The sequence below is a fragment of the Pelecanus crispus genome, chromosome 2 (assembly GCF_030463565.1).
Source record: "Pelecanus crispus isolate bPelCri1 chromosome 2, bPelCri1.pri, whole genome shotgun sequence".
Lineage (NCBI taxonomy): Eukaryota > Metazoa > Chordata > Aves > Pelecaniformes > Pelecanidae > Pelecanus > Pelecanus crispus.
Genome location: NC_134644.1, coordinates 124,159,626 through 124,185,942, shown reverse-complemented (window position 1 = coordinate 124,185,942; position 26,317 = coordinate 124,159,626). Strand labels below are relative to the sequence as shown.

Here is a 26,317-nt window from a genome sequence, read left to right as displayed (position 1 = left end):
GCTTCCTACCAAGGTTAACAAAAAAGCAATTTGTAAAATGCTTTGGGATGATGACTGAAAGTGTAAAAGATTACTGTCTCTAAGCGTAAATATTTATAGATGCCAGTAACTGAGATAGAAACAGTGATGATGTTGCTGTAATCAGCAGCATGTATTAGTAAAAGATGAAATGTTGATTCACGAGGACCAGACTCTCAGTACAGTTAGGCAGTATGGTTGTTCTGGTTGGTGTGACCACATACACAAACTTGGGGGGAAATCAGAACTGTGAATGACAATGTACTTCATGCCTATTTCAAGAAATTCAGAGAATTTACACAACTGATACTGTAAAGAGAAATCTTTTGTAACACACATCTGTCAATAAAGAGCTCAGAGGGGTATTTTTTGGTCCTGGCTGAACCAAGAGTAGTTGTATCTCTAGGTGTGTATATTGAACTCAGGGTGTATATTGACCTCATTTTGCCTCAATTAATGATCACCACAGGTCAGTCATCACTGTCACCTTGGTAGAAGTGAATATTTTCTGAATCTTAGTCCTGTAGTACATCTAACTTGCAAGGTCAGCAAGTCGTTGCTGTTGCTTGTGGCTGGTGACTAGGTGAAAGAAATAGCATGATCAGATTAGCAGGTTTTCACATCATGTGGTCAGCAGTAACTGGTGGTGAGTCATCACTGAAAGGGGCCATGGAGTTGATGTCTTCCTGTTCTAAGTGTCAGTAAAAGTGGTTCTGTATATTAGTTATCTGGAGGACAAAAAGCAGCATTTTCTACTTGTTCAATGCTTTTGCACTCAAATGTGTAAAATGATAGCAAAATCAAGATAGTGGATTGTAGAGTACTCTTTGCACATACACAGACCCAGAGAAAGTAATGTGCAGGCTTTGTATGACAGTGTGGGTGGAAATATTCAGGGGCATAAATTTCTACATTCAGGAGTGCTACAAAGCTAAAGGCTTCCGCTCCTTATTTCTGAGGCTGGTAGTCCTCTGAAGTAACAAACATTTTTATTGAGGGGAAAGAAGAAAATCTATATCCATATTGTCAGCATGGCTCATAGATCCCTTTCCCAGTAGGCTTTTGTGAGGTTGTATGGGTTGGATCAACCTGTAAGTCAGGGAGAGGAGAGGTTGTCAATGACTAGTTGAAGGGTCTGTGCACTGAGAAATCCTTTCATTGCAAAGGGTGCTTGATGTCAGCTCCATGGATGAAAATTTGTCAGTGAGAAGCAGTTTGTTGTTGTAGCGTTTGCACTTTTCTACCCAGTAGCATGGCTTCATAAACCAGCTGAAGGCACTCAAGCAGTAATTCTTGTTCTAACTGACCAAGAAAATAGGAAGGAAAAAAAAGAGTGCTGAGTCTATGGGTCTTGCTGGCCTGAGAAGGAAAAGCCCATTAGAAACTGAGGTGGCACTGAAGTATTCTGCCTACTGGTCATTTCTGATAGGGTCCAGGTTTGAACCATAGTCTTGAGGTTCAGTTGTTTGTTTTGCCTTTTGCTGTACTCAGCCCTCACACTCGGGAACCTCTGTATGTTAGCACTAGGTTCTCATCCTGCTCCCACATGAACTGTTTGTACTTCATTGGTCTTTCATAAATTGCAATGTAGTTGCTAAGCAAATTGGCATCTAGTACGTACGTAATTGCAGAAGTAAACATTTGGCTTCCAGTTTTACCGTCAACACCCGGCCACCTCTTGGGTGTGTTTGGAGCTTTAGGATATAGATTCCAATTTCTGGCTTACTTCTTTCTGGTAATGATCAACCTTCTGGCTGGGTTTCATGGATACAAGTCTGTCTGCCATTTGGGGATGTATTTGCAAAGGTTGCACTGGAAATGGTGAAAACTGGTTAGGACCCAATGGTTATCTGCACTCGTTTTAATGCAAATAATGCATAAATGCTGCGTTGGCCAGAGGAACATCACCAGTTGCTGTTATGTGGACATGTCCACTAACTTAACTGGTTTGCTGTTTATTCAAATGTGGTCATGTCATAACTAGACAACTGTCACCTGGCAAGCTTTATTTCTCCTTTGTCATTTGTTCTCAGTCATTCTTTCCCCTCAGTCTACAGCTCTAGGGATGTTGCTGTCTCTGACTCCTGCCCTTCAATATCTTTTTTTCTGTCCCTAATTTGCTCTGAGCATTGACCCTACTTCTATCATCTGAATTCCCTCATTGATTTGTCTTAATTTCTATCTCTGTTGGAAGGAGTCGGAGCTCACAAAGGTCACAAGTGATCTTTACCTGACCAGGTCAAGGCACATTGTTTGCTTGCTTGTCCCTTTCTCCCCACACACCCTTGGTTTTCTAGCTCCTGTTAATGGTGAGCTTTCTTTGAGTAGTTAGCCCAGCATATTTTATAGCATATTTTACATACCATCACAGATGATGCTTTCATATTTAGTGACATCAGTTGGAAGGATGCTCTGAGACTCATTGATAGTGATCTCTTTCATTGAGTCTTTGAATCAGTAATAAAAATAAACTATTTCCAACTGTGATGTGTACGTTAGTTTGGATCTGTAGGACTCTTCCAGCACAGTTGTCCTTACATTTGGACAATTTTCTAGGCTTTTTCAAGGCACTTCTTGCCTTCATCAGAGAACCGAGGGGCTCCTGCAACAGTTTGAAAGCATTTAAGCTGAGCTTGTAGCTACTTGTGGTATGCTTTGTAGGGGCACATCTTTAGGAAATCAGTGGTCTCACGGTCACCTTCCCACCCAGTCCTTCCACTGTGCAGCGCCGTATGTGTAGGCACTTGGGCTAGCTCAGATGCTCAAAGCTCAAATGCAGCACTCCACCTGGACTCGTTTATCCTGCTTCCAGCTAACTCAGCTGGGCTGTGTCTGGTACCCAAGCTAATTACTGAAGACATATCTTTTATATTTCTACACACCGCTGCATTTTGCAGAACAGGCACTCTGTGAAGGAGAGCAACACTGGCAATTCAGTTTCCATGAATTAACTTTCTGTTTGTGGAGGATTAAAAAGGTGAAAGTAACAGAAAGATTACGGGGGTTTTGTGCATAAGATGAGGTGGTTGAGCATAGCAGTACTAAACGTGATGGGGTATACTTCAGTAGTTCATCAATTTATAAAGATAAAGATTAATTCTACTTCTTAAACCCCAGTGGGGTTTTCATGTTAAAAAGTGACATGCCTGTCAGTCAAATGGTAGACATAATTGTTCTTTAAGTGACCTATTAAAATACCATTCCTTTTAATTAAAAATTGTATTTGTGTTCTCGCACAGGCATATTTGAACGGCAAAAACTCTTTTCATGTAAGGCATGTTGCAGGTAGAGAGCTGTCACAAACTGTGTGACACATGCGTGAAAGAGAAGTGATTGAAGTCCCAGTGCAGCAACATGTGGCTTGCCTTCGGCTCCCGCTGACACGGAGGGAGATGGAGGGATAAGCAGCATCTCCCAGGACCACACCCAAACCCTTTGCATTCCTTGCCTGAGAAATTGCTTGTAGTTACTTACTGTGGCATAGAAAGTTATAATACACAGCATTTGCCGTAAGTGTGTCACTTCAGAGCAAATGATGGATTACGTCCTTCCACACCCCAAAAGTCGTCTTTGTGCTGTAATTAAAAAATAAATGTTGCAATGTTGAATTGGAAATATTTTCTGCCATACAATGAATTTGTTTTGTTAGGTTGCCTGGATGTAATTGCAACAATGTCAGTGTATTAAACCCTTGTCATGGGGTAATGGTTTCCTGCCGCTACACCAGTGCCAAGGACTGCTTTGCTTAGCAGCTCTATTGCTGTTTATCTCCATCAGCAGTAGTTATTTTGCTTCTGCGAAACTTTTTTTTCTTATTTTGTTCCCTGTATGCATGCTATAAATTATAGTTCTGTGCGAATGCTAACCACAAATCCTAAACAGTAGGAAGCACTGCCCTGCCAGAGAGTGGCTCTGCTGGGAGCTGGTTTTAGGTTCGCCCAAACTTGTCGGCGATCTGAGGGGAAGAAGGCGTTCCAAACCATGAAGGTCTGCCGGGCCCCTTCTACCCATCTGAAAATTGATCCCTCTTAAACAGTTTAGAGGGCCCTCGGGGTCTTAGAGCTTACATAAAAAATGAAAGCCCTTCCTGTCTTAGAGCAGCACAAGCAGTCAATACAAAAAAGAAAAATGATCTTTTAAGTGTATCCCGTTGAATCCATTATCTTGAGGGCCAGTGCGTGATGCTTCATCAAAACATCATCGTCTGTGATACATGGGGGAGAGAGTGAGGTGGCAATTGGGGGAATTCAGAGGAAATGCTGCAGTACTCTCAGTGCCACAGGACAGGCTAAATATGATACAAGCCAGAAAATGAGAGCTGCAGAAAAACTGATATGTTCCTCCTTATAACAAATTGAATTCATATTTTACATGTTTGAAACAAGCAAATCATTCAGGAAAAGTTTTGAATGTTTCTTTTGTAGGTATGAAAGCCCTGTTGGGCATCTCATACAAAATTGCTTTGCTTTTGATCAGAATACACACTTTCAGGTTTCTTTTTGCATTAGAATGATGAAGAAAATAAAGGAGGAAAGAAAAATCAGTGTTTGTACCATCAATGCATTCTAACCTTGTTTTGGGAAGTAGTGAAAGGGTTGGTCTGCTCTATCATGAGCTGAATTGGTGTTGAATTTCTGGTTCTTGTGAGCAAGTGTCAGAACTGTTATTTTTAAACACTGAAATTTTTAAAATCTTTTGCATGCCTGTACTAATGATTTGTATGTTTTTCTTAGACTAGCATGAAAGGAAGCTCTTTGATTTCTGTTGTTCTGAGTTTGCAGTAATGGCATAGTGGTGTTTTTTACCAGATAATGTGGTTAGGAGCTGATCTTTTGCTGTCAGTGTTTCCTTACTGCAAATAATAAGGATGTTGCTCTTTGGTAGATTATATGCAATTAAAACAGAGAAGAAATCTGATTTGTTTCTAGTAACCAGTATTATCAATAATTTAGACGTGCTATTGAAAAAATGAATTTTTTGGAGGGCAAAGGGAAGAACGAAGAAGCAGTATTTTTGAATGCAACTGAGTTGTCAAACACACATCCTTTGGGGTGTCCTCCATTACCTCTGGTGAAAAGTTTGCTTAAATAAACTGAGCAGTAGGCAGTGGGTGTGTGCCTTTGCACAACAACCCAGGTGCTTTGTTGGCCAGGGTGATCCTAAAGGCAGAATGCTGTCAACATTCCTAATTGGTTATTACCCAATAACGCACACCCTCCAGTGTCTTGGGACTACAAAACACTTTTTACCTAGCCTTCCTACATGAATAATGAAGCACTTCAAATATTCATACAGTTATAGTCAGCCTCTTTCTTGACTAAGGGTTGCCAAATGCAATTGGACATACTTCTGACATAGAATTTCAGGCTATATCTGTGTTGGAAGGGTTTAGTCATAATTCTTGACTTCTGGGGAGAGATTAGATGACACCATGATGGTAATTTCTCCAGCCTCAAAAGCTATTGTTTATTTGCTTTTGCTATTAAATTCTAGTTTACTAGCAGTATAATTTCAGAGTTTTAGAAAAATGTATTTTTTAAATTTTATACTTGGAGTTTGTCACATGAAACTGCTCATGTTCTCTTTGAAACAGTAAGATGATTTGCTTGTTCTCCAAGTGTTGTGCATACAGCTGTGGATGACTGAAGTCACCATCAAGCATATGAAAAGCAGACAGTTAGCATGTATGTGTTTCAAACATGTAGACAGTATTTATTTTCCTCTTCTAGTTTTTCCAAACATTTTGCTGCCCATCATTGATGATTGGCTCCTGATATGCCAGTGTCTGACTTCTAAATAGGTTTTTCTCATGCCTTGCTAATGTTCTCAAAAAAAATGCGCTCATCCTTTGCAGAATATTAAGGTTTAATTTTACTTTACTAGCTTCTCCTGTGAATAAGTACCCCTGAATGTTAATCTTCCCTCTGGCCTTCCAAAACCTGGCGAAGGTGTTGTGCCATACCCCTGCTCATGGCAGTTTCCAGCCCCACTGCAGTAATGCCGTAGGGAGTCACGTTGCCTCCGTCATGCTGCCGCAGAGGAAAACCCCATGAGAGTGTCCGTCTTTTTGGTGCAAAGGAGATACATGAGCAGGGAAGTGGTGGTAAATGTTATCCTAGGAAGATATAAGCTGGGGGAATGGTGGCAGGAAAGATGCCTCCCTCCTTGTATTTCCCCTGTGGAAGACCTAACTTGCGGGAAAGGGAGAGGAGAAAAACTGCTGCTTTTCTGTAGCTAAAGCGTATTTGGAGGCTCCGCTTTTTTATCAGGCATTCTCATTTTCCCAGCTTCTAATATTGTTGTCTCATAAAGCTGGGCCTTGGGCCATGCTTTTCATACCAGCCTTTTCTTCCTTAGTAGCTAACCCCGATAAACTCATCAGCAGAGCTACAATTGCGCTTTCCTGCTTCTGCTCTGGATTAATGGTATAGCGCTCTGAAACTGAATGGATGCTGCTCTCTGGACTGCAGAGGTCTGGTTCCAGGTGAGCGTTTTAATTCCCCGTTTGGGAAGTAGAAATAAAAGCCCTAATCAGGTATGTTTCATGCTTCTCTCTTTGGTAGGATCAACAAAAGGAAGGGTGAAAAGGATGCTATTGGAAGTCACTGCTTGTCTGGTATCATTACAAGGCACAAAGCATTGGTTTGAAAATAGAAACAGCTGGTATGGCCACAACTTTCAATTGCATTTAGCTTCCATGTGGGTCACTTTATTTCCTATTAAAATGCTAAATAGTGAAATCAGAGGTGTGAGTCCTTCCTTCTTTTCATTAATAAAGTCCTGAAAACACGACAAACATGAAGGGCCCTGGGAGTGATGAAGAACATGTAACAGGCTTCTGTACCATGCAGAAAGCTTAAAGCTGGTAGTGCAGTTCTTATTCAAAGAAGAAAATTATTCATGTTGTTCTCCAAACCTGTCCCTGAGCCTGCAGAAGCTCTGCTGGGGCATGTCGGGCTGTTCCCGAACAGGACAGCTTGGCTGTGGCTCCTCCAGGAGCGTTTCCTTCCAGGAGCATTTATTCCAAGGGCCCTTTCTGTTGCTATGAAGGACCACAGGAAGGACTCTGTCCCTTGGCCTTGCATGCCTGAATATTTTTCCTTGCAGCATGCTTCTGCTGAGAAAGGTGAGCGGTGATGAAAGCTTTGTCAGCTGGAAATTGCAGAGGCTGCAGACAGAACAAAATAAATGGGGTGAGGTCCCGAAAAAAAAACCAGGGTCAGTGAAATCTAGTCCCAATTAAAGGTCAAATTTGTTGTAGCACGTTGCTGACTAGATGTACATCTGAAATGAGGGCACATCTGTTGTAGCAGAGAGAGTTTATTTTCCTCATCGCTGTCCTAATATTATTCCCGTAGTAACAAAACTTATGGCGGGGTGGGCTGGGAGGGTGGGTAGTGCAGGGGAGAGCTGGTCCCCATGGTAAGAAGTGACTCCACATGGTTCAGCCGGCAGGAATGCGTTCCTGTCAGCTTTCCCTGCTTCAGAGACTGAGGTGAAACCCCTTCTTTGTCTCGTCTAAGTGTCCGGCGATGATAATTAATAGCCAGCAATGTGCTCCCAAAATTAGATGTGGAACTTAATTTTGCCTGTGTTCACAGACTCTAAGGAGCAAACATGCCTTGTCTGACTTTGATCCTGCAAAGAAGTCTGAGCTGCTGTCTGCAATCATACAGCGGCTGTTTCTGTACCCCTCAGTATTGTTTAGCAGAGGATTTTCCACGAAGATCAACCAGCCCTTGAAGCGTAGTGGAGAAATACCCCTTCCTTTTGACAGTCTGTTATGAGGCTCAAGTCTTAGTCAACACTTCTCACTGGCGTAGATGTGGCAGACTCCTTCCTTCCTTACATTAATGTAAATGCCCGGGGCATTTCCCTGCCAGAGGCCTTTTAACATCAAAGCAGGAAGGTACTGGCTGGTGGCAATTAGAGGTGGCAAAGATGACTTGTGTGCTTGTGCTGCTGCTGCCCACTGCCGCTGGAGCGCTGGGCGGGCTGCTGGATGCAGAGATGGAGCGGGGCTTACGGGCGCAGCAGGGCTTGGCGCAAGGATCTGATAGGGGCAGCTGCAAGCAAATTTCACGTCCTCTTGCTGCTTTTCTATTGACTGTATTGCTGCAATATCAGTGGTAAAATCCCAGAGCCCAATCTTGACCTCAGGTGTCTTCTGCCTCCTGTTAAAACTCATCACAAAGCTGGTGCTCAGCAGCAGGTTCTGCCTTCTGCTTCACAACTGGGCACCCGGGGCCATTTCGCCTCCTGTGATTTTTTTTTTTTTTTTTTGGTAGGCATTTTGCAATCTTCCCTTCTTAGGGACAAAAAGCTGTGCAAAAGTGAATGGCCGAGGACTGCACCATAGGTTTCCCTCACAGGAGACTGCTTGGTTAATGCAAATAAATACAGACTTTTACGCATGCAATGGTTAGCAAGAGAATATAGTTTGATGGTCTGGCTTTGTAGTCAGAGTTGGTTGTTTTAAGACATTATCTTTCCCCAAACCCCTTCCTTTCATTGTGCTAATTGGCTTCTGCCTGCCTCTAAACACTAAAAAAGTAGGTTTTTAGGAAGGTAATGGAAAATAATCAGAATCATCCCATAGCCCCAAACTCTTTATTGTAGCACCAGTGGCTTCTGGAGAAGTGGGGGTGGAGAGCTTTGATGAAACAATGCAGCTCTTGATTACCCCAAACTATTTTCAGGCTTCTGCACCTTTCAGTAGTGTGGTTCTGTAGATCTCCTGTAAAGATAGTAGAAAACAATTATATCTGTGCCTTGTGGTGATGCAAGAGAAAAAAAAAAATCAGAAATCTACCAAAACACCTGGATTTCTGCTGAATTAAAATTTTATTACATTCAGATACCGAGTGAAAAGTGATTGGTATTAAGTAGCTACACAAGTGGAGGTGGTAATGCAAGGTTGTTGCAATGTTTTATTTTCAGCACGCACAAAGAGGAAGAGAACTTTTTGAAACAGTTTTCTGCCCCTGAAAATGCCTGTATTGGAACTTGCATTATTCTAAAAAAAATGTAGTTTTGGAATTCAGGATTTTTCTCACTGAATTGTTAGCTTTTTTTTTTATTTCTTGTTGGTAAGGGGGTCATAGCCTTTTGGCATACATACCTGTGTTGGTTGTTGATCAGTTCTTTTGCAGTACCAGTCATTAGTTAGTGCAAGCTGCAACTTAATCTGTTGATACGAGAGTTGTGCGGTGGTACCAGTATCTGGGGACAAGGGCAGATGCAGTAGAGAAAGACCCTTAGGCAGTGGCTTCCCCCCCCCCCCCCCGCCCCTTAGTGCAAGTGTAGTCAAATTTGTTTCTGTCTTTTTAGAGAGAGGCTTCAAAGCTAAATGAATGCAATAATGAAAACATACAAATTCAAGCAGTAGGCTGCTCCATGATGAACATCTTTTTGCTAGTTTAAAAGCAGTGCTCAGCTTGGTAGGCAACTTCTTGTTTATTAGCAGCCTGGAATTGCCACAGGGAAATTTTGGCTGTTGGGCTGTGCTGGTTTCTACTGGGAAGATCACAACAGATGTAAGATCTATATCCTCATGCTTGTAAATCCTCCAGACCTGATGGAGTTATGCTTATTTGACTGTTTCTCCACAGATCATTTCCCATGTTGTCTGTATTCAGAATTTATTAGTTGCTACATTAGAGGAGTTGTAATTTTTCAGCTGCGTGATCACCAGTGCAGTGGTGCACAAGGCGTACGTGGAATGAGATCCAGTCCCGTATAGGTGGGGTGGGCTGGGCTGCCCTCCCCTCCATAGGTGTCTGTGCCTGTCCATTGCCTGTAGCTCGATCCTAGAGTCAGCTCGCTTCAACGCCCTGCTAAAAGACTTGAGGCCGACTGCCCGCATTTAGGGAATGGGATCCTAACACGCTTGCAGTATCATACAACTTCAGATGGCACTCTTCTGTATGTCCTCTGGCAAAGCTGCATCTCAAGAAGAAGCTAGAGAACAGTCAGCTCCTCTGTGTGAGGGTAACCTGAATTGCAGGGTAAAATAGTACTTGGACTAAAAACATTACGAATTCCTATGTATTTTAGGGGCACTGCAAACTATTGCTCACAACTTCATATCATATAAATTTGTTATTTTTTTATTTAGTAAAGCCCAGTTTTCTGTTGAAATGAATATCTAGAAAGAACAGTGTTAAACCGTATTTAATATATGGATTTCAGTGCAGTTAGTTTCTGGTCATTTTGTGAGTGGTTTATGTTTGCCTTAACATGGGCAGCTAGTGCCGGTGCACGGTGCCTGCCTGGACTCCTGTGGCTGCTCCAGGAGGGCACGAGCCTGCAGCAGTGTCCCTGCGCCATCCCCCAGCCCTTCGGGAGTCCCGGCGATGCCCTACAGCATCTCAAGTAGCACCAGACACCTGTGTTTAGGCAGCTGAATCACATCCTGGCTGTCATGTATTAAAGGCATCATGATGTAACATTTAGTTTTGTCATGTGGTATTTTTGAGGATTTCACTGGCTGCAATTACAGTGTCTGTTTTCACGTACGTGGATTAATTATTCCTTACGCCACTATTTATGGGGCTATATTGCTTCTGTACTATATCTCGGTTCCCTTCCTTTCTTCTGTCTTTACCTCCTCCACAGAAATACATCTGACATACTGTTGGGTTTGGTATGGCTGCAGGGAGGGATGATTACACTATGACAGCATCTAATTTAATAAACAATAAAGCCACTGTTTTGTATATGTAAAGTTTGTCAATGGAAATAATGTTATCTGTGTGCTTTTTATTACCCCCACCACCAGCAGAATGTGCAGGCATGGCTTTGGCATTTCTAACCTATGCATTAGGCATTATTTATTGCTCAGAGCCACTGTCTAAACTGTTGTAGGTGGACCTTCCTATCCTCTTAACTGGTTAGCGCACAGATTTTGTATTAACTGACTTGGTTAATGGTGCGACTTTCCTAGTTACTGAAATGCTTAAATCATTTCAGCCTCTGGCATGGAAGCCTTTAAACATGTAAATGTATGGGAATGAGTTATATGGCTATAAACACGTGTCTCTATGTAGGCACATGTGTGTGTCCACACTAGGAATCACAGCAATGTAATTGTGATGTATATAAGTGAGGGATAATGAAAACAAGAGCAGTGTACGGTCCTGTGTTTCTCATACTAAATTCTGTGCTCATAACAGCCCACATCTTTGATGCCTCTGTTGTGTATGCTCTCATGCTATCTGGATTGCCTTTCTCAAAGAATTTATAATGTAGGATGTTAGCCTGGAAGTACCATTTTCGGTCTGGGTGGAAGAATCTGTGAGCAGGTGAGCTAAGTAGTAAAGAGAAACACAAATGTTTGAGAGAAGTATGATAAATGTGTTCCTGTGTAGCTGGCCTTGCAGCTTTTCTCGTTGCAATTAAAGTCAGCTTTATAGGAAAAGCTATATGTTACTAGGGCAGCCAGGATGACCTTAGTTTGTTGTCTTCGTGGTGTATGTGTCGTAATATTATCTCCAATACATGATTACCTGCTGCTATGCACAGAGAAATGTGGTTCTTAATTAATAAACAGGTCATCGGCAGCTCCTGTTCTGCTCACAGTTCAGCATGTGTCCTTGGGCTGTATTTTCTGCATATTATTTGTGTCCTGTTCTGAAGATTCATTCTTGCATGCTTTCTTTGCAGCATTCTTTAGTCTAGTACCTTCTTGCTTCACTCAGAGGAGCTCAACAAAATAAGGCAGGCATGCTTAGTGGTAGCATCACTCAGGAAATCTGACACACGCTTGGACAGAGTTCATTTCTCCAGGGCAGCCCCCATCTGCCTTACCTGCGTTCCCTTCCTGAAACCCCTTCCTTATCCATTAGACCCTCTCCTACTCCTCCAACAGATGAAGGAGGGGTTCTGTGGGCAGCAATCGGCTACGCTCTACAACCCTGGCTTCTCCCCAGATTGCGTGCTGCCTGGATTGAGGGTGCTATGGGAAAATAGTCGGTCATTAAAGTCTAAAGTGCAGAGGGAAGTTTGCAAATGAAAATTGCGGGAGCATCTCCAGTATATGACACATCTTGTGAAGCCTGTTTTGACTACCTTAATAACATTCTTTATATGTGTATTTTTTTCCTTTATCTATTCTTGTAGGGCTTCAAAAAAGCAGGCTGAACCTCCTTTCCACCTTCCCTGGCAAATATGTCTTGTGACAGTCCGAGCCCAAGTTCAGCCTAGCAGGGCTGAAACCTGTTAATCCATTTTACAGGCTTCTGCTGCACAAGCTAGCAGTAGCAAATTGTTGTCCTCTGCATGAACTGCACTTGAGAAGGATGTTACGAACTTTACAAGTGACTTTCACAGGTATTTATTGAGAGCAGAGGAGCGAGGATGTTTGAGAATACTTTATTCCATTGCAGGCTCTGGAGGATGGTGTTTTCTGGGGATACAGGCTTGCCACAGTTAACAGCTAAATGTTTTAGAAGCACTTTCTCTCTCTGAATTTTATTCTTTAATGAGAAGCTTTTACTTAGGCTTTAACATAGAAGTGGCCTCTTTCTCTCTTGAGAAGCAGCCCCCATAGGATCCTCCGTACAGCACGCAGAGGTTGGTTGTACAATCTCTTGCCTTTATGGGCTGCAAGGCAGGAGGAGTTTGTGCAACTCTTGCAAAGAAAAGGGCAAGTGTGTTCTTGTCCTGCCTATGGAAACGCGCTGTCCTTTCTCTTAGAGGAGGCAACAGTTAACAAAACAACATAGACAGGATTTCTGGCTAAGTAGGCAGAGTTGTGGAGATCTTGGAAAGCTTGATTCATTATGGTTTCATTGGAATGATTGTTGTTTACAGGGGCACAGGCTCCAGGCATATGAAGTGTGATGCCTGGTTCCCAAAGTAACATCCTGGAAAGGGGCAGTTAGCGATATCATGGCACTTTTTACATAGTATATATGTGCTTAACTGGGGTATCTGTTGGTTTTGGATCCAGAACTCATTTTGCTGCTACTTCTCTAAGGGATTTCATGGAGAATCTCAGAGTGTTTCCTAATTTCCAGTGGTTTGTGTGTGGAATTTTGATGCTGGGTCTTCTCGAGGGTACAGAAGAAATACTGTGAGAGCTAATAGTGGTTTGAATGAAATTCATGAAAGCTGAGGGGCAAACTTGATGTACGAAGGAATACAACAAAGATTTTCCCCTTTTTGAGGAGTTTTTTTGGTTGGTTGGTTGGGGTTTTTTTTCAACATCCAGATTTTTGAATGGGAAATGGCTCTGGTAGCTTTTTCCAAGTTGCTTTAACAGTGTTCTCTCTTTGTGAAACCTGCATTTACAGGTTTATCGATAGGGATTTGAAGATGGGTGTTGCTAACATGTCTTTTTTAAGAAAAATTGACAGACTGAAAGGAGAGTGGGTTGAAGCTAATATATTTTTGCTTGTTACTTAAGCATGATCCCAAGACTACTTTTTTACATTGCTGCCTGCAAAGGAGTTCGGTGTTCCGAATATATACATTCTCATGGCCTTTGGGATGTTGTGCATCCACCAGTTTAGCTACTTTCTGGCTTTTGGTATTGAACAATAAACATTTCGGTTCTGCTCCTATCCTCCATTATCTGTACTCACAGCAAACCTGACCATCTTAAACATGATTAAAATATAATTCAAAAGTTATTAGCTAATTATGACTCAAAGTACTTAATTTGCCATTGCACCCTAATAACTTAAAGGTACTCCTGATAACTTGGTAATAACCGTATCATAAGCAAAAGGACACGGTTGCTACTAACTTAATAGGCAGCTTCCCTCAAGATAAAACATAAATAACATACCTCAATGAAATTGGATTCAAGCTTAGTAAAATTATCTTGGCAAGCAAAGAGAATATTTGTTAATTTTTCTGTGAAATGTTATCATTGCCAAGAAAACTTGGTTACAAAGAACAGAGATGGAAAAAGTATTTGCATGAATAATTGATTTAACATTTCATTGGTTTAAATGATTTTAGGAAAAGTGGTTTTGATATGCTCTGGAAAACTAAAAAGTTTTTAAGGACTTGCAAGATACCAAACACTGTAGGAGATGTGGGGCTTAAAGGCTTGCAGCCTGCTCTGCAGTATATCCAGTGCATGAGTGAGCCTGAAAAAAAAGAGCAAGGAGGGATGGCATTGTAAACCATAAAATATCGGTGGTCAAGCTGCGACTATGGAGCAGTGGGCGTGCAGGTGGGCCCTTGTGTGTAGCTGCTCGTTGCCTGATGTCCTCACAAATGGCTGAAGCAAAGCACCTCTCATGACGAGAGGGGCGGCGGCGGGTTTCTGCAGCTCCCTCCCCTGCGCCCGGTCTCCTTGACTTGGCGTGCGGGGCGGGTCGGTCAGAGCTGGCTGGTTGGAGAGGTGTCTCGGGGTCCTAGAGGAGGAGAGGGGCTGCAGTACCGCTCGGGAGATAGTGGTTTGGCTGGAGGAGCAGCCTATATTGGGAGTGCAGGACTCAAGTTTTCTGAAAACAGGTCTGTATGGTAGCAAGAGAGCTTAGTATGGGGAAGCAAGCAAAACTGTGAGGGCCAGGAATAGACGGGATGTCTTGGGAAGTGTCAGCAGCTTCAGTGTCAGATGGAGGAACCTCGCTTTGTCAAAAGTGATGGGGATTGTGGGGATGAGGATTCTGGTTTGGGGTAGGGGAACAACTGGAGAAGAGAGGACAGACCCCTCTCAGCCACATCTGAAGCCTGTACTGCAACTGAGAGGTTTAGGAGATTTGGCTGCCACGGTATTGAAATTGTCTTTAAAACGCTTACCTGCCCAGCCTTGCGTGAAAAGATGCAGATTTGGGTTGCGGCCTGTTCCTCTTATCTGTCTGTATCTCTTTGGTATACCAGAGCAGAGGGAGAAGGTATATGGCAAACAGAAACTCCCTGGCCCATCATCCGCAGTCTGGGGATAGTGCTCTCCTGGCCTCACCCTTGCTGCTGTCGTGCGATGTGGGAGATGGTTTCCACCTGCCCACACATAGAGTTTTCTGGCCATGAGTCACCAGCTTTTGACATCACATCAACTATTTATTCCTTTCTTTTCTAAGATGTCAGCATTTCTACAAGTGCCATTTGGGTCTGGGTGGATGATGGTCCTGAGTTTGGGAATGGGGGTTTGACCATCCCGGGAGAAGGCTGTGACAGAGCCTACATTTTTTGGCACCCACCATAAGGCTGTCAACCAGTATGTTATGTTCCTGTATTAGCTGTATTTCATAGTGTAATTATTACTTCTGGTGTGAGTCTCCTAGGTAGCTAGATCACCTGTTTAGCGGGGAAAATACAGGTTTTAATTTTTCTTGGAAAAACTTCCTTTTCAGGCAAACAGAGATTAGGGTGTTGCTATTGACTTCTGGAGCCTTAGCCATCTGTTTTTTAGTTCACCCCAACGTTTCCTGTGGCCCACATATCCTCTTTTGTTTGGCTGTTATCTAGTTACACGTCTCATCATCTTTACGCTCATCTGCAGCGTAGAAAGCCATAGTTCGCTCTCGTGTAAGTAGCATTCCTGCAACATGACTACATGGTGTTGTGCAATTTATTCTTTTCCAGTTAATGTGTCAGTTTGTCCATGTGGGTTAGATCCAATGACTGTTAGTTCATTTTGTAATATGTCTGATTTGCCTTCATCTCTGCTCCTGGTGCTGCCTCTGACCAGGCACGTTATAGCAAATCCCATGTTTGGTGGGTGGTGGTTTTTTTTTTTTTTTTTGGTCTCTGATGCGTTCCCTGATGGTACCACCTCACTTACCATTTCAGATCCCTCCTATCTGCTCCTCACATGCTTTACTCTGCGTTTAAGACTATTCACCACTTCTTGTCTATCTCAATTTCTTCTAAATGTTTTATTAAAAGCCCTCTGAGCTTGCCCTTACCTTTTCTTTTGTTCCCATGCTCAAATAACAGTCTTAAGATGTTTGAAAGTATCTCCATGTAAATGATTCAGTTTTTTAATCTTTAGCAAATATTTCCACGAAGGTTTGACATCCTTCTACTCAGTATCTGGGATTTATCTGTTCTTTAAAATGCCATGTAACATTTTCTTTTAAATCTCATAAGAACTGGTGTTTTAATACCTCTTCCTGTACATTCTTCTTGCTGTGTCATTTTGGCTCCTATAAAAATACCTTTTCTATAGAAGGTTTAATGAGATTTTAGGTTTTAATACATTTTTCCCCTGTTACCTTTGCTTTATAATCATTGCATTCATGCCTCTTCTGATACTGTAGGAACTGTCTGTGCCAAGGAATTCCTGAGACTCATGGACACGAAACCTTAAATTAAATGTAAGAAGGAAGAGATAAGAACAAATTATAATAGCACTGAGAGCAAGAGATTACAACAGGGTATTTGGTTAAAATGTGGTTTTCATAATATATGTTCCTGAAAATTGCAAATGTGTTCTGTTGTATCATGTTTATGAGCCAACTTTTGTTATGCAGAGCTATAAAGATTGCTAGGCATTCAGTTACTGTGGATCCAAATGGCGTGAGGTATTCAAAAACGAAGAGCAGGTTGTTACTTTCATAGTGGTTCTCTGAAAAAAGAATAGAAACATTATCATTCTCTATTTGGGTAGGATAGCATTTGTCCCTGGCGTGGATACCTCTTCAAATGTACTAGCTTCTAGGGGACAGTACAAAATTATATAATTTAGGCATATGAGGACGTAAAATTAAATAGCCATGAGATGAGCATACCATTAAACAGATCTAATTTATAATGGGCTCTTATGCAAATTGCCTTTGAGCACTCAGTAAAAGAAAATGAAAAGAAATTAATAAGGACAACGTGGACTAAAAAGTCTCGGAGAAAAAAAGTAGAAGCCTATTCCAGCTCGCTCTCCGCACACCCCAGAGTGTTAAATAAGTATTCCCATTAGCCACATAAATATAATGATGTGATAATAAAACTTGCATTCACTTATCCTTTTAAGGGCCAAACCCCTGCTCACTTTGCCACAGCAGCTCTAACCAGGTGAGTAAGATTTCAACTAAAATACTTTTTCTTTGCCATGCCATTCATTACTGGAGGGAGAGAGATGTGTTTTCATGAGTGCTTTGCCCCTTGCCAGCCACTGAATATCCGACCTCGGCGGAGTCCCCGGCAGTTCCTTGCCCTGCCGTTAGCACAGGATTGCGGGTGCTGGGGCATCGCCGATGCTCCTGCTGCTGCACAGTTCCCTCTGCCGGGTTATTAAAAGGGCTTCACACCAGGAGTTTTCCTCCCTTTGTTGTTCTTCTGCGAAAGACACAGAGAACAGGGAAAGGTGACAGCTTAGAACTCTTGAAAATAGTTTATTGCAAGATTTTCAGTTAGTTTTGGGTTCGCAGTGTCCTCTGATAATGACAATAGTCATAATGGAAAAATAATATGCTGAATATATTCAATAATAAGGAATTGGTGTTTTTTCAGAGGGGAAAAAGAAAAGGTTTATTTCTACCTTAGACTGAAAGTAATGCAATATCCTGCATGCTTGCCCACATCAAAGCTTGCATCTTTTCCATGTTCCTTGTATCTCTTCGATTACAAAAGGGACGAATTTTAGCTCTGTCCACTGAAGCCACTAAAACAATCTGCAGAACTGTGTCATTTTTCTTAGTGTTAAAGTTGTGCAATAGTTGGCTTGTTTAATTAATAATGGCCATCTTCTTCCTCATTATTGCTGCTTTCCCAAATTCTCAACTGAAACAGAATATACTAAAGGGAAGTCTTTCTCTTTATGTGTCTAGTAATATGTTTAAATATTTATACACAGAGACAGCAAGGTTATAAACACACTATGTATGCAGTTTTGCTGCAGACTAAGTGTATTTTTATACTTGACAAACAGGACTTCTTTCTGAAGAATTTGAGAAATCCTGTAAGCAATGTCATCTTCCCGTGCCAGCTCTTTGGTCTAGAAACGCTGCTATGGAAGTGCTGGTCTATGGGGAGAAGGGTCCATCCCTGTAGTATTTTATGGAATTAAAACACTGATCTCTTCTGTGTCCCATTGTTTTCTCCCCACTAAAACCAGGCTTGTGGCTGTACCCAGTTTCTATCCTTAAAGTAAAACCAAATTCTCTGATGGAAGTGGGGTTTTCCACTGGTTATATTTTCAACCCTTGAAGCATTCAGTTTCTAACGGTGGAATATGATACTTAAAGCCACAGACATTAATTATTACCCATTGGAGGTCGCACTTTCAACCCATGGGACATTAATTTTCCTTACATATAGAAAATTCCAGCCTGTTAGTTTTAATTAAATATTTCAGAAATACATTTTCTTGTAAATGGACTACAGTTTTTTATCCTTTACCCTTGATATTTGGCTAATTCTGCATATAATTATCAGCTTATTTTGCAAGCCTCCTTCAAAGCACTTTCCTGTTTGGAAAACCATTCAGCTGTTATGTATTTGTCATTTAAAAACAAAAGTTATCTTTGTCAATCATCAGCCAATGTTGTCAAGAAGGAGATGGGGAAAAACATCTTTCAGGATTTCTTGGGAAATGATATTATAATAGACATGACTTAACAGTCCCTTCTCATGCCAGCGGATTGATATCTCTTAAGCACTTATAATTGCAGTGTGGGACCAAGCAGGAGTAACAGTGGAGCTATGGGTGACAGGGAGGATGGTTACTCAGATAGTGTTGTATAGAAAAGTTGCCAAGTGAGGCACAGCAGAGAGCTTGCCGCTGTGCTTCCAGGAACTCAGAGTACAGGGGGAGGCTGGAGGGTGAAGGCGTTGGTTGCTCCCCAGATCCTGGCATAGCCCGGTCTCTTCTCCTGATGGGTGTAGCAAATGCAGCTTAGGCGAAGGACCATGCCACCAGATATGATCTCAGATCTTTCTGTGGAGGCCAGCGTAGGAAGCTGGAATCTACATTTTTCCATCTGAAAAGGAAAAAGGCTTTAATTTTGCTTACAGAAGTCTCCCTGCTGGGGGTCTACCCTTCCAAAGCTGTGTTAACATGTGAAAGCGCAGTTGTGTATTGCAGAGTGATCCTGGGGGGAGGAATTGGGACTTTGCAATTCCTTGGGATTTTCTGCTGCTGCAAAGCAGCAGTGCGCTAAGGCAGCGCTTTCTGTTAACTCTTCCAGCCCAGGCCCAACAGCTTTCAGGTCCCAGGCAGCACTCCTGATGGTTGTGCGCTCTTGTCAGCATTACGGTTTTGTCAGAAGGCTCCATCCTCTGATACTATCTTGTTCTTCTCCTAAACAATTAATAAAACGAAGACAAAAAGCCTAGAGGTTTAAAATCATAGAATGGTTTGGGTTGGAAGGCACCTCAAAGTTCATCTAGTTCTGACCTCCCCTGCCATGTGCATGGTCACCTTCCACTAGACCAGGTTGCTCAAAGCCACATCTGGCCTGGCCTTGAACACTTCCATGGATGGGGCATCCACAGCTTCTCCTGGGCAACCTGTTCCAATGCCTCACCACCCTCATAGTGAAGGATTTCTTCCTTATAGCTAATCTAAATTCTACCCTCTTTCAGTTTAAAGCCATTACCCCTTGTCCTATCACTACATGCCTTTGTAAAAAGTCCCTTTCCAGCTTTCTGGTAGGCCCCCTTCTGGTACTGGAAGGCTGCAATAAGCTCTCCCCAGAGCCTTCTCTCCTCCAGGCTGAACAACTCTCTCAGCCTGTCTTCATAGGAGAGGTGCTCCAGCCCTCTGATCATCTTCATGACCCTCCTCTGGACTCGCTCCAACAGGTCCATGGCCTTCGTATGTTGGGGGCCCCAGAGCTGAACACAGTAAATATATAATTATAGTAGTAATTCAGAACTAGGTAAACACTTCAGAAACCAATTACCATTATACATTTCAGTAATGACTGACTTGGCCAAATATGTATGTTTTGTGTGTGAATTCCATGATAGATTCCAAGATGACATGCTTGAGTATAGGGAAAATTAATTCTAAATGCTGAGTGCATCCATATTAGATGTAAATGTTGCTCATCCACCTAGTGAACAGGAACCTGTATTATATGGCCTGTCGCAGCTTAAATTTTGAGCAGCAGGGTAGGCAGTAACGAGTACCTGAGGAAGAAAGCTTGAATTGTTTGAAGGGATGGCTTTGAAAAAAGTATTTTGTACCTGATCATTCCGCAAAATATATTGAATTCCTTATATATTACAGATTTCATGTGACTTGAATTGATTCAGGCATTTCCTACAGAATTGTAAATGGCCAGTTGAGGTTAATGGGGTTTTATTTCTTTCCTGATCTTCATCTCTCCCAGCTGCTGAGAAAGAATAGATGAGACTTGTATTCTGTTCACAACTTATTACTGGGTGTACTACCGAGGTCCCTGCTGCGGACACAGGCATCACTTCAAACTCCATTTGGGTTGGCTGTGCCATTTTCAAAGGGAGGGTGTATGGCTGTGGATGTGAAGTGGGATGTGGTCACCTGGAGCCCCGTCCCTCTGCAGTTGCCCGAGACCACGCTGCAAGCCCTGCTGTCTCTCCCTCTTTGGGAACTTCTGTCTTTTGCCTCTTGAACCTTTCCTGGAGATCCCCTTCTGCTGGCTGATGGATGGGGGTGTCTTGCAGCCTGGGACACTTTGTGCAGCTAGGAGGGCTGATGACCTCTGAATTTTTGGCGGCTTTTTTTTTCTACTGGTGGTGGGGAATAGTTGTTTCTTCACTTCTTTTATAACAAAAATAGTGTGCCATGACTGTTCATTTTGCTTGCTGTATCCTTCTCGTGAGAAGACATGTTTGTACCTTACCTATGCCACAAACTGAGCGTGATCAGGGAACAAAAGTGCCTCTTGGTCCCCTTGTACGGTGATGCTATTGTATGCTCTTTAGTAACCTGCAGAGGTTTTACCGTGCTGGTTCCCAAAACAGATTGGTTGTATTGGGACAAAAACTACATACAAATGAGCCCTTTCATTAAAATATGTTGCAGAATGTAGCAGGTTGTGACAAGGCGCTGAAATCACGTCCCAAACTGTCGGTAGTATTTCACATGGAGTGTCCGTGTGATGTATCGCGGGCAAGCTATTTCGAGACCATGTTGTTTACAGTTCTGGTATTGGAAAGAATCAAAAAGTACTTCCACATTGCCCATACAGATGTCTAAACAGGCACGCAAAATGAAACCTACCAGTCACTCCTGCTGATTTCATTGAGAAACCACCAGTGACTCAGGAGCATTTTGCAAACGCCCCGGCGCAGAAACAGAACGTATATTTTGTGTTACTCTGGCAAGGGTTTTGTTCGGTGTTTTCAGCCCTTCCTACTGCTGTAACACGCTGGTTTGTGAGGCACGCGTCTAGAAAACGTGTGCGTGCCCAGCGGTTGATGTTGCAAGAACTGTTGACAAGCAGAGGCTCTCTAGGTGGCTGTGTGGTTCTGGTGGTTGGTGGGTGGTGTCTGAAAACTAAGGCATTTTCCCTGGTTATTTTAGAGTGTGCTAATTGATACCTGCCACAAAGAGTTAATTTTTACGGTGAAATTGTTATCTCGTGTTGGACTGTTATAGCCTTTGTATCCCCAGCTACATATTCCCACAGTGTGCTGCCCCCACAGCTGTGCCTGTCCGAGTGTTGGTTGCAGTAAATGGCATCCAAAAAATGAACTGGGTTTAAAAACAAACAAAACCCAAGCAAGCAACGAAAAAAAACCCAACCCAACCCATTTCCCAAGTGCAATTTCCAAACTAAATCGGGATGACTGTGCAGTCCCTGGGAAGGCAGAATGGAGTCAATCAAGGGGGTTGGTGCATCTGGGGGGATGAGGTCTGCTGATGGGGGGCTATTAAGAGAGATGTCCAAAGTCATTGCAGAGGTGTTGTATCATGAGACACGGATTTGGACAGCGAGGCTGGTGCGAGAGGGTCCTGCCCCAGCTGCTTCCCCCTCCACCTCCATAGCGGAGCTGTGCTACTTCAAAGTTTCTGAGGCCGCGCTAGAGAACACCTAGCTTAAATCGCGGTTTGAAACCAACCCTTTTCTTACGAAGCAGAGCTGCAGAGCTGCTTTGGTGAAGTTGGCGCGAGGGGGTTTTGCAGCGTTGGGCTGTTTGAGCAGCTGCTGAGCTGAGCTTGGTCTGACCCTGCCGCTCGCCTCTTGTTTCCTCTCCAGAATCGGCCGGCTTTTCGATGGTACGGAGCCCATTGTCCTCGACAGTCTCAAGCAGCATTATTTCATCGACAGAGATGGGCAGATGTTCAGATATATCTTGAATTTTTTAAGGACGTCGAAACTCCTCATTCCTGATGATTTCAAGGTGAGATTTCAAGGGACTTTGGTTTTTTGCATGTACCTTGGTGAAGCAAGTATCTGGCGCGTAGTCAAAACAGAGCCCTAGACCAGGTGGTGGCGGAGGGGACTTGTAGGGTATGGTGTTTGATTTCAGGTACGTGGCAAAAATAAGTGTGGGGTTGCTAAAGTGGCATCTGTCAGCCTTTCCTAGAGTGGCATCAAGATTAAATTTTCCCCTCCTGGCTGTAGCGTAATGGAGCAACCTTGCCATGTTTGACCTAGGGAAATTAAATATCGTAGGCTGCTGATGGAGACAGAAAGGATGTTACAATCTGGAACCGACCGCTCGTGAACTTTGCTGATTACTTGTCCTCTCATCCGCTTTTATGCTTCCCCTCTGATTGCAGCAGCTCCAGCTTCCACTCCCACACTGAAATTCAGAGAATGGTGTGGGAATCGCAGTATTGACAAAATAAACTGCACACATGGTAATATTTGAGCATTAAGTCATAGAATATTTTCTCCCTCAGACTCTTGAATGCATACTGCAGGTTTAATTTTGGAGTTTTAGAGAAGTCAGGGATGAATAGTTCCACATTTATTATTTAAACATTATTAAAGTGTCTGCTTTTTTTTTCTTTTTAATAACAAATTAAATTTGTGGTAGTTCACCACATTAGACATGAACCTACAGAGATAGAGTTTCAGACTTCATGTGACGTTCTGTGTTTATCTGCTTGTAGGTATGTGGGTGTATATGTGGTGTCAGCGAAGAGAGCGCTGGAGACCGCGATTGCAATCAGAACAGATCTTTATCGTTGCTTAATGAATGCATATCAGCATAGCTGGCTGTGCCATTAGTTCACTGTAGCAAATACAGCAATTCACATTCAACAGGAGAGGTGATGGGGAAGGGTTAGAGCAGTTCACACTAGTGTGCAGTCTTTTATCCCTCCCATCTGAGACAGATTTTTCAGGTGTTTGGGGCATAATACGTGTGAGGCTGAGTTCAAGAGCCGTATTGCAGCAACCTTTGAATCATCTGCTGTAGACGTATACTTCTCCCATGCGTGACAAGGGTAGACCTACCTGAATAATGCGGGGAATTTGGAACTAGCCGATAAGCACCATATCCCTCTTTTGAAGCCTTAGCATGGCTTTGTGCTGCTCTCGGCATTTGTCCTGAAGGTAATCAGAAATACAAAAAAAAGCAAAAGCCACCTTCCATGCAATATTAAGAAGTTACATATGCAGAGCCTTTTAAACACATAAATATACAGTAGCTGTGCTGAAATTAAAAATGTAACTCCTGGCAAGTTCACCCAACCAACGTGATATTCAAAGGGGTGTCCTTCCCAGTTATGCTTTAAGGTGTCCAAAAGATCGGCGCTTAAAATGAACAGCGGTCCTTGTTTCTTAGAAATATATAGATTAGGTGACTTTTTTGTTACACATTAAATGTAAGCAGTATTTTGAGCATGATTTAGGTGTCCCATTCTTATCAAGTATTTGGTTTCTAGCTCAAATTCAGGGACGTATTGACAGTTAGCAGTCTTCTCTTGTTGTCATTCTATTCCTCTGTCTTCCCTAATTCTCATGTATTGCTTTTCTCTGTATAAATATTTTCCAAATGGTCTTATGCTCTTAAACCTAGAAAAACAATATTTTTTTTTATTTTATTTTAATTTTTTTTTAATTTAAAAAATGGCAGTAGACAGACTCCAGATCATCAGTTCTAAATTACTTCTGTACTGGCTATGCTTCAAAATGTGTTCTCTCTGCTCTGGCATTTGAGATGATGTAGTAAACAATACTGTTGGCAAAATAGGGAGGTATTAAAAAATACTTAATTTTTAAAATGCAGTAATATGTGCAATCCATTATGCAAATATCTGAATCATTTTACACTAAGAACCATTGCAGGCTCCCTCATTTACATTCTTATACCTGTTACAATGCCTGCTAGTATTGCTGTAAGACGCGATGGATCCTAGTGATGAATTTTCTGAATCCTGATTGAATTCTGTTCCATCTGTTCAATGAGGTCATTAGTCTATGACATCACTATGGGGATAAAATATGGGGGAAAGTGGGATTTTTGCCTGGATTATTCCATAGCAGGAGGGAGTTGAGCAAGCATAGCCTCCCCCTCCTCTCATGAGCGCTGCTATACCCAGGCTGTTTCAAGTGGCTGATGGTTATTTTTTGCTTGCACTTGTTATTTTATCACACCTTCCTACACAGTAATTACGAACTATGTCTGAAGGGTTCCAGATCTAGAGCGGCGTTAGCCTGAATAACTGTATACATTAAGCGGTACATTAGCGATGCCACTTTCTTAATTGTGCACAGTAATATATGTGTCTTTCAGGACTACAGTTTGTTATATGAAGAAGCAAAGTATTTCCAGCTTCAGCCCATGCTAGGAGAGATGGAAAGGTGGAAACAGGACCGGGAGAGTGGCCGCTTCTCAAAGTCTTGTGAGTGCCTGGTGGTGCGAGTTGCCCCAGATCTTGGAGAGAGGATTACACTGAGTGGCGATAAGTCATTGATAGAAGAAGTGTTTCCAGAAATCGGTGACGTGATGTGTAATTCTGTCAACGCCGGCTGGAATCACGACTCGACGCACGTCATCCGATTTCCACTGAACGGATACTGTCACCTCAACTCAGTTCAGGTAGGAAGTCATGTGTGCATTTTTTGGAAGGGAGCCTGCTGGCCAAGTACCAGTGGGTTGACCCTCTTCACTGTCGCTGGAGTGTTTTGGTGAACAAAATCAGCTGGAGGCTTTAAGCTAGTTATTTACTTCTGTGGGTCAGGGCTGCTTTCTTGACTTAATTCACACGTATCATCACCAAATCTCTTTGCAAGCAAACTACAGTAGTGTTAAAAAACTGCTTTAGGGGTTATATGTTTGCCTCAATATAAAGACATTGCATATTTGGAGAAACATTTTTTTGACATTTGAATATAGGGCGACCACTCAAGCCTGCTTCCAGTCCCTTGCCCTGCTTGTTATAAATTGTTTTCTGGCTTGATGAGAGGGCAAAGGGACATCTCAAGGTAGGGAGGGAAGATGCAACATCCCCACAGAGCCTGTTGTGAGGGCATCAGGAGCTGTCCCTTCACCTGAGAAAGGTAGTGGAGATGCTCTGATTTGCCAGAGTCCACAGGAGCTCTGAAACTAAATAGGAAGAATGGAGGGGCAAACAAGTGAAGCCCTGGTCTCTTATTCTGGGTGTAACAAGTGAGAAGTGAGGGAAAAGGGGAATTAATGCGAGAAAGAGACTATGGGACAGTAACATTGGTCAGCTACTGAAAGGAGGGCTACACTTCCACAGAAGTAAAACACAGCCAACGTCCTCCTTCTTCATCCTCCTTCCTTCTGAAACAGGATCCAGTATTTCTGGAGAAGGGAGCAGCTTGCAGCCACAGGAGAAGGCATCTGTTGAGTCTTACCCTCGTAGAGGGGACTTTGCCTCAGCCCCCTCTGCTGTATTTCAAACTGAGACATCCTAGGAGGACTTTGACCCTTCAATGAGACTATCAGGCAAGGGCGTAATGTGAAGGGTACAGCAGGGAGAAGTTACCACAGGTGTCATCAAAAATTAGTGTGTCCTTTTCCCAGTGTTACCCAGGTCTTTTGTATTTGATAAAGACCTCTCTAATACTTCTTGAATAAATCACCATATACTTTTTACTTTGGATGAAGAAAACATGTTCAGTCTTCCTCCTTGCTGTGGTAACAAAAACAAAGGCATGTCTGCTTGTAGCAAATGGGGACCCATCCATTTTGGTGGTCTCAGGGAAGACCCTCCTCTTTCAGCAGTTTTTTCCTAATTTTTTATGGCATAGTAGAATCCTGTTGCAATAGGACCAGGGGTAATGGTTTTAAACTAAAGGAGGGTAGATTTAGACTACATATAAGGAAGAAATTTTTTATGATGAGGGTGGTGAAACACTGGAACAGGTTGCCCAGAGAGGTGGTAGATGCCTTGGAAACATTGAAGGTCAGGTTGGACGGGGCTCTGAGCAACTTGATCTAGTTGAAGATTTCCCTGCTCACCGCAGGAGGGTTGGACTAGATGACCTTTCAA

General features: G+C 42.6%; 1 protein-coding gene across 1 annotated transcript in view; it reads left to right on the top strand.

Moving 5' to 3' along the window:
• The window catches only part of KCTD1 (potassium channel tetramerization domain containing 1), a 34,623-nt gene that overhangs the window by 5,686 nt on the left and 2,620 nt on the right, over positions 1-26,317 (top strand). The window contains exons 2-3 of the mRNA XM_009489324.2: positions 22,101-22,245; positions 24,592-24,897. Coding sequence (XP_009487599.1) covers positions 22,101-22,245; positions 24,592-24,897 — 451 coding nt within the window. The remainder of the gene's footprint in view (positions 1-22,100; positions 22,246-24,591; positions 24,898-26,317) is intronic.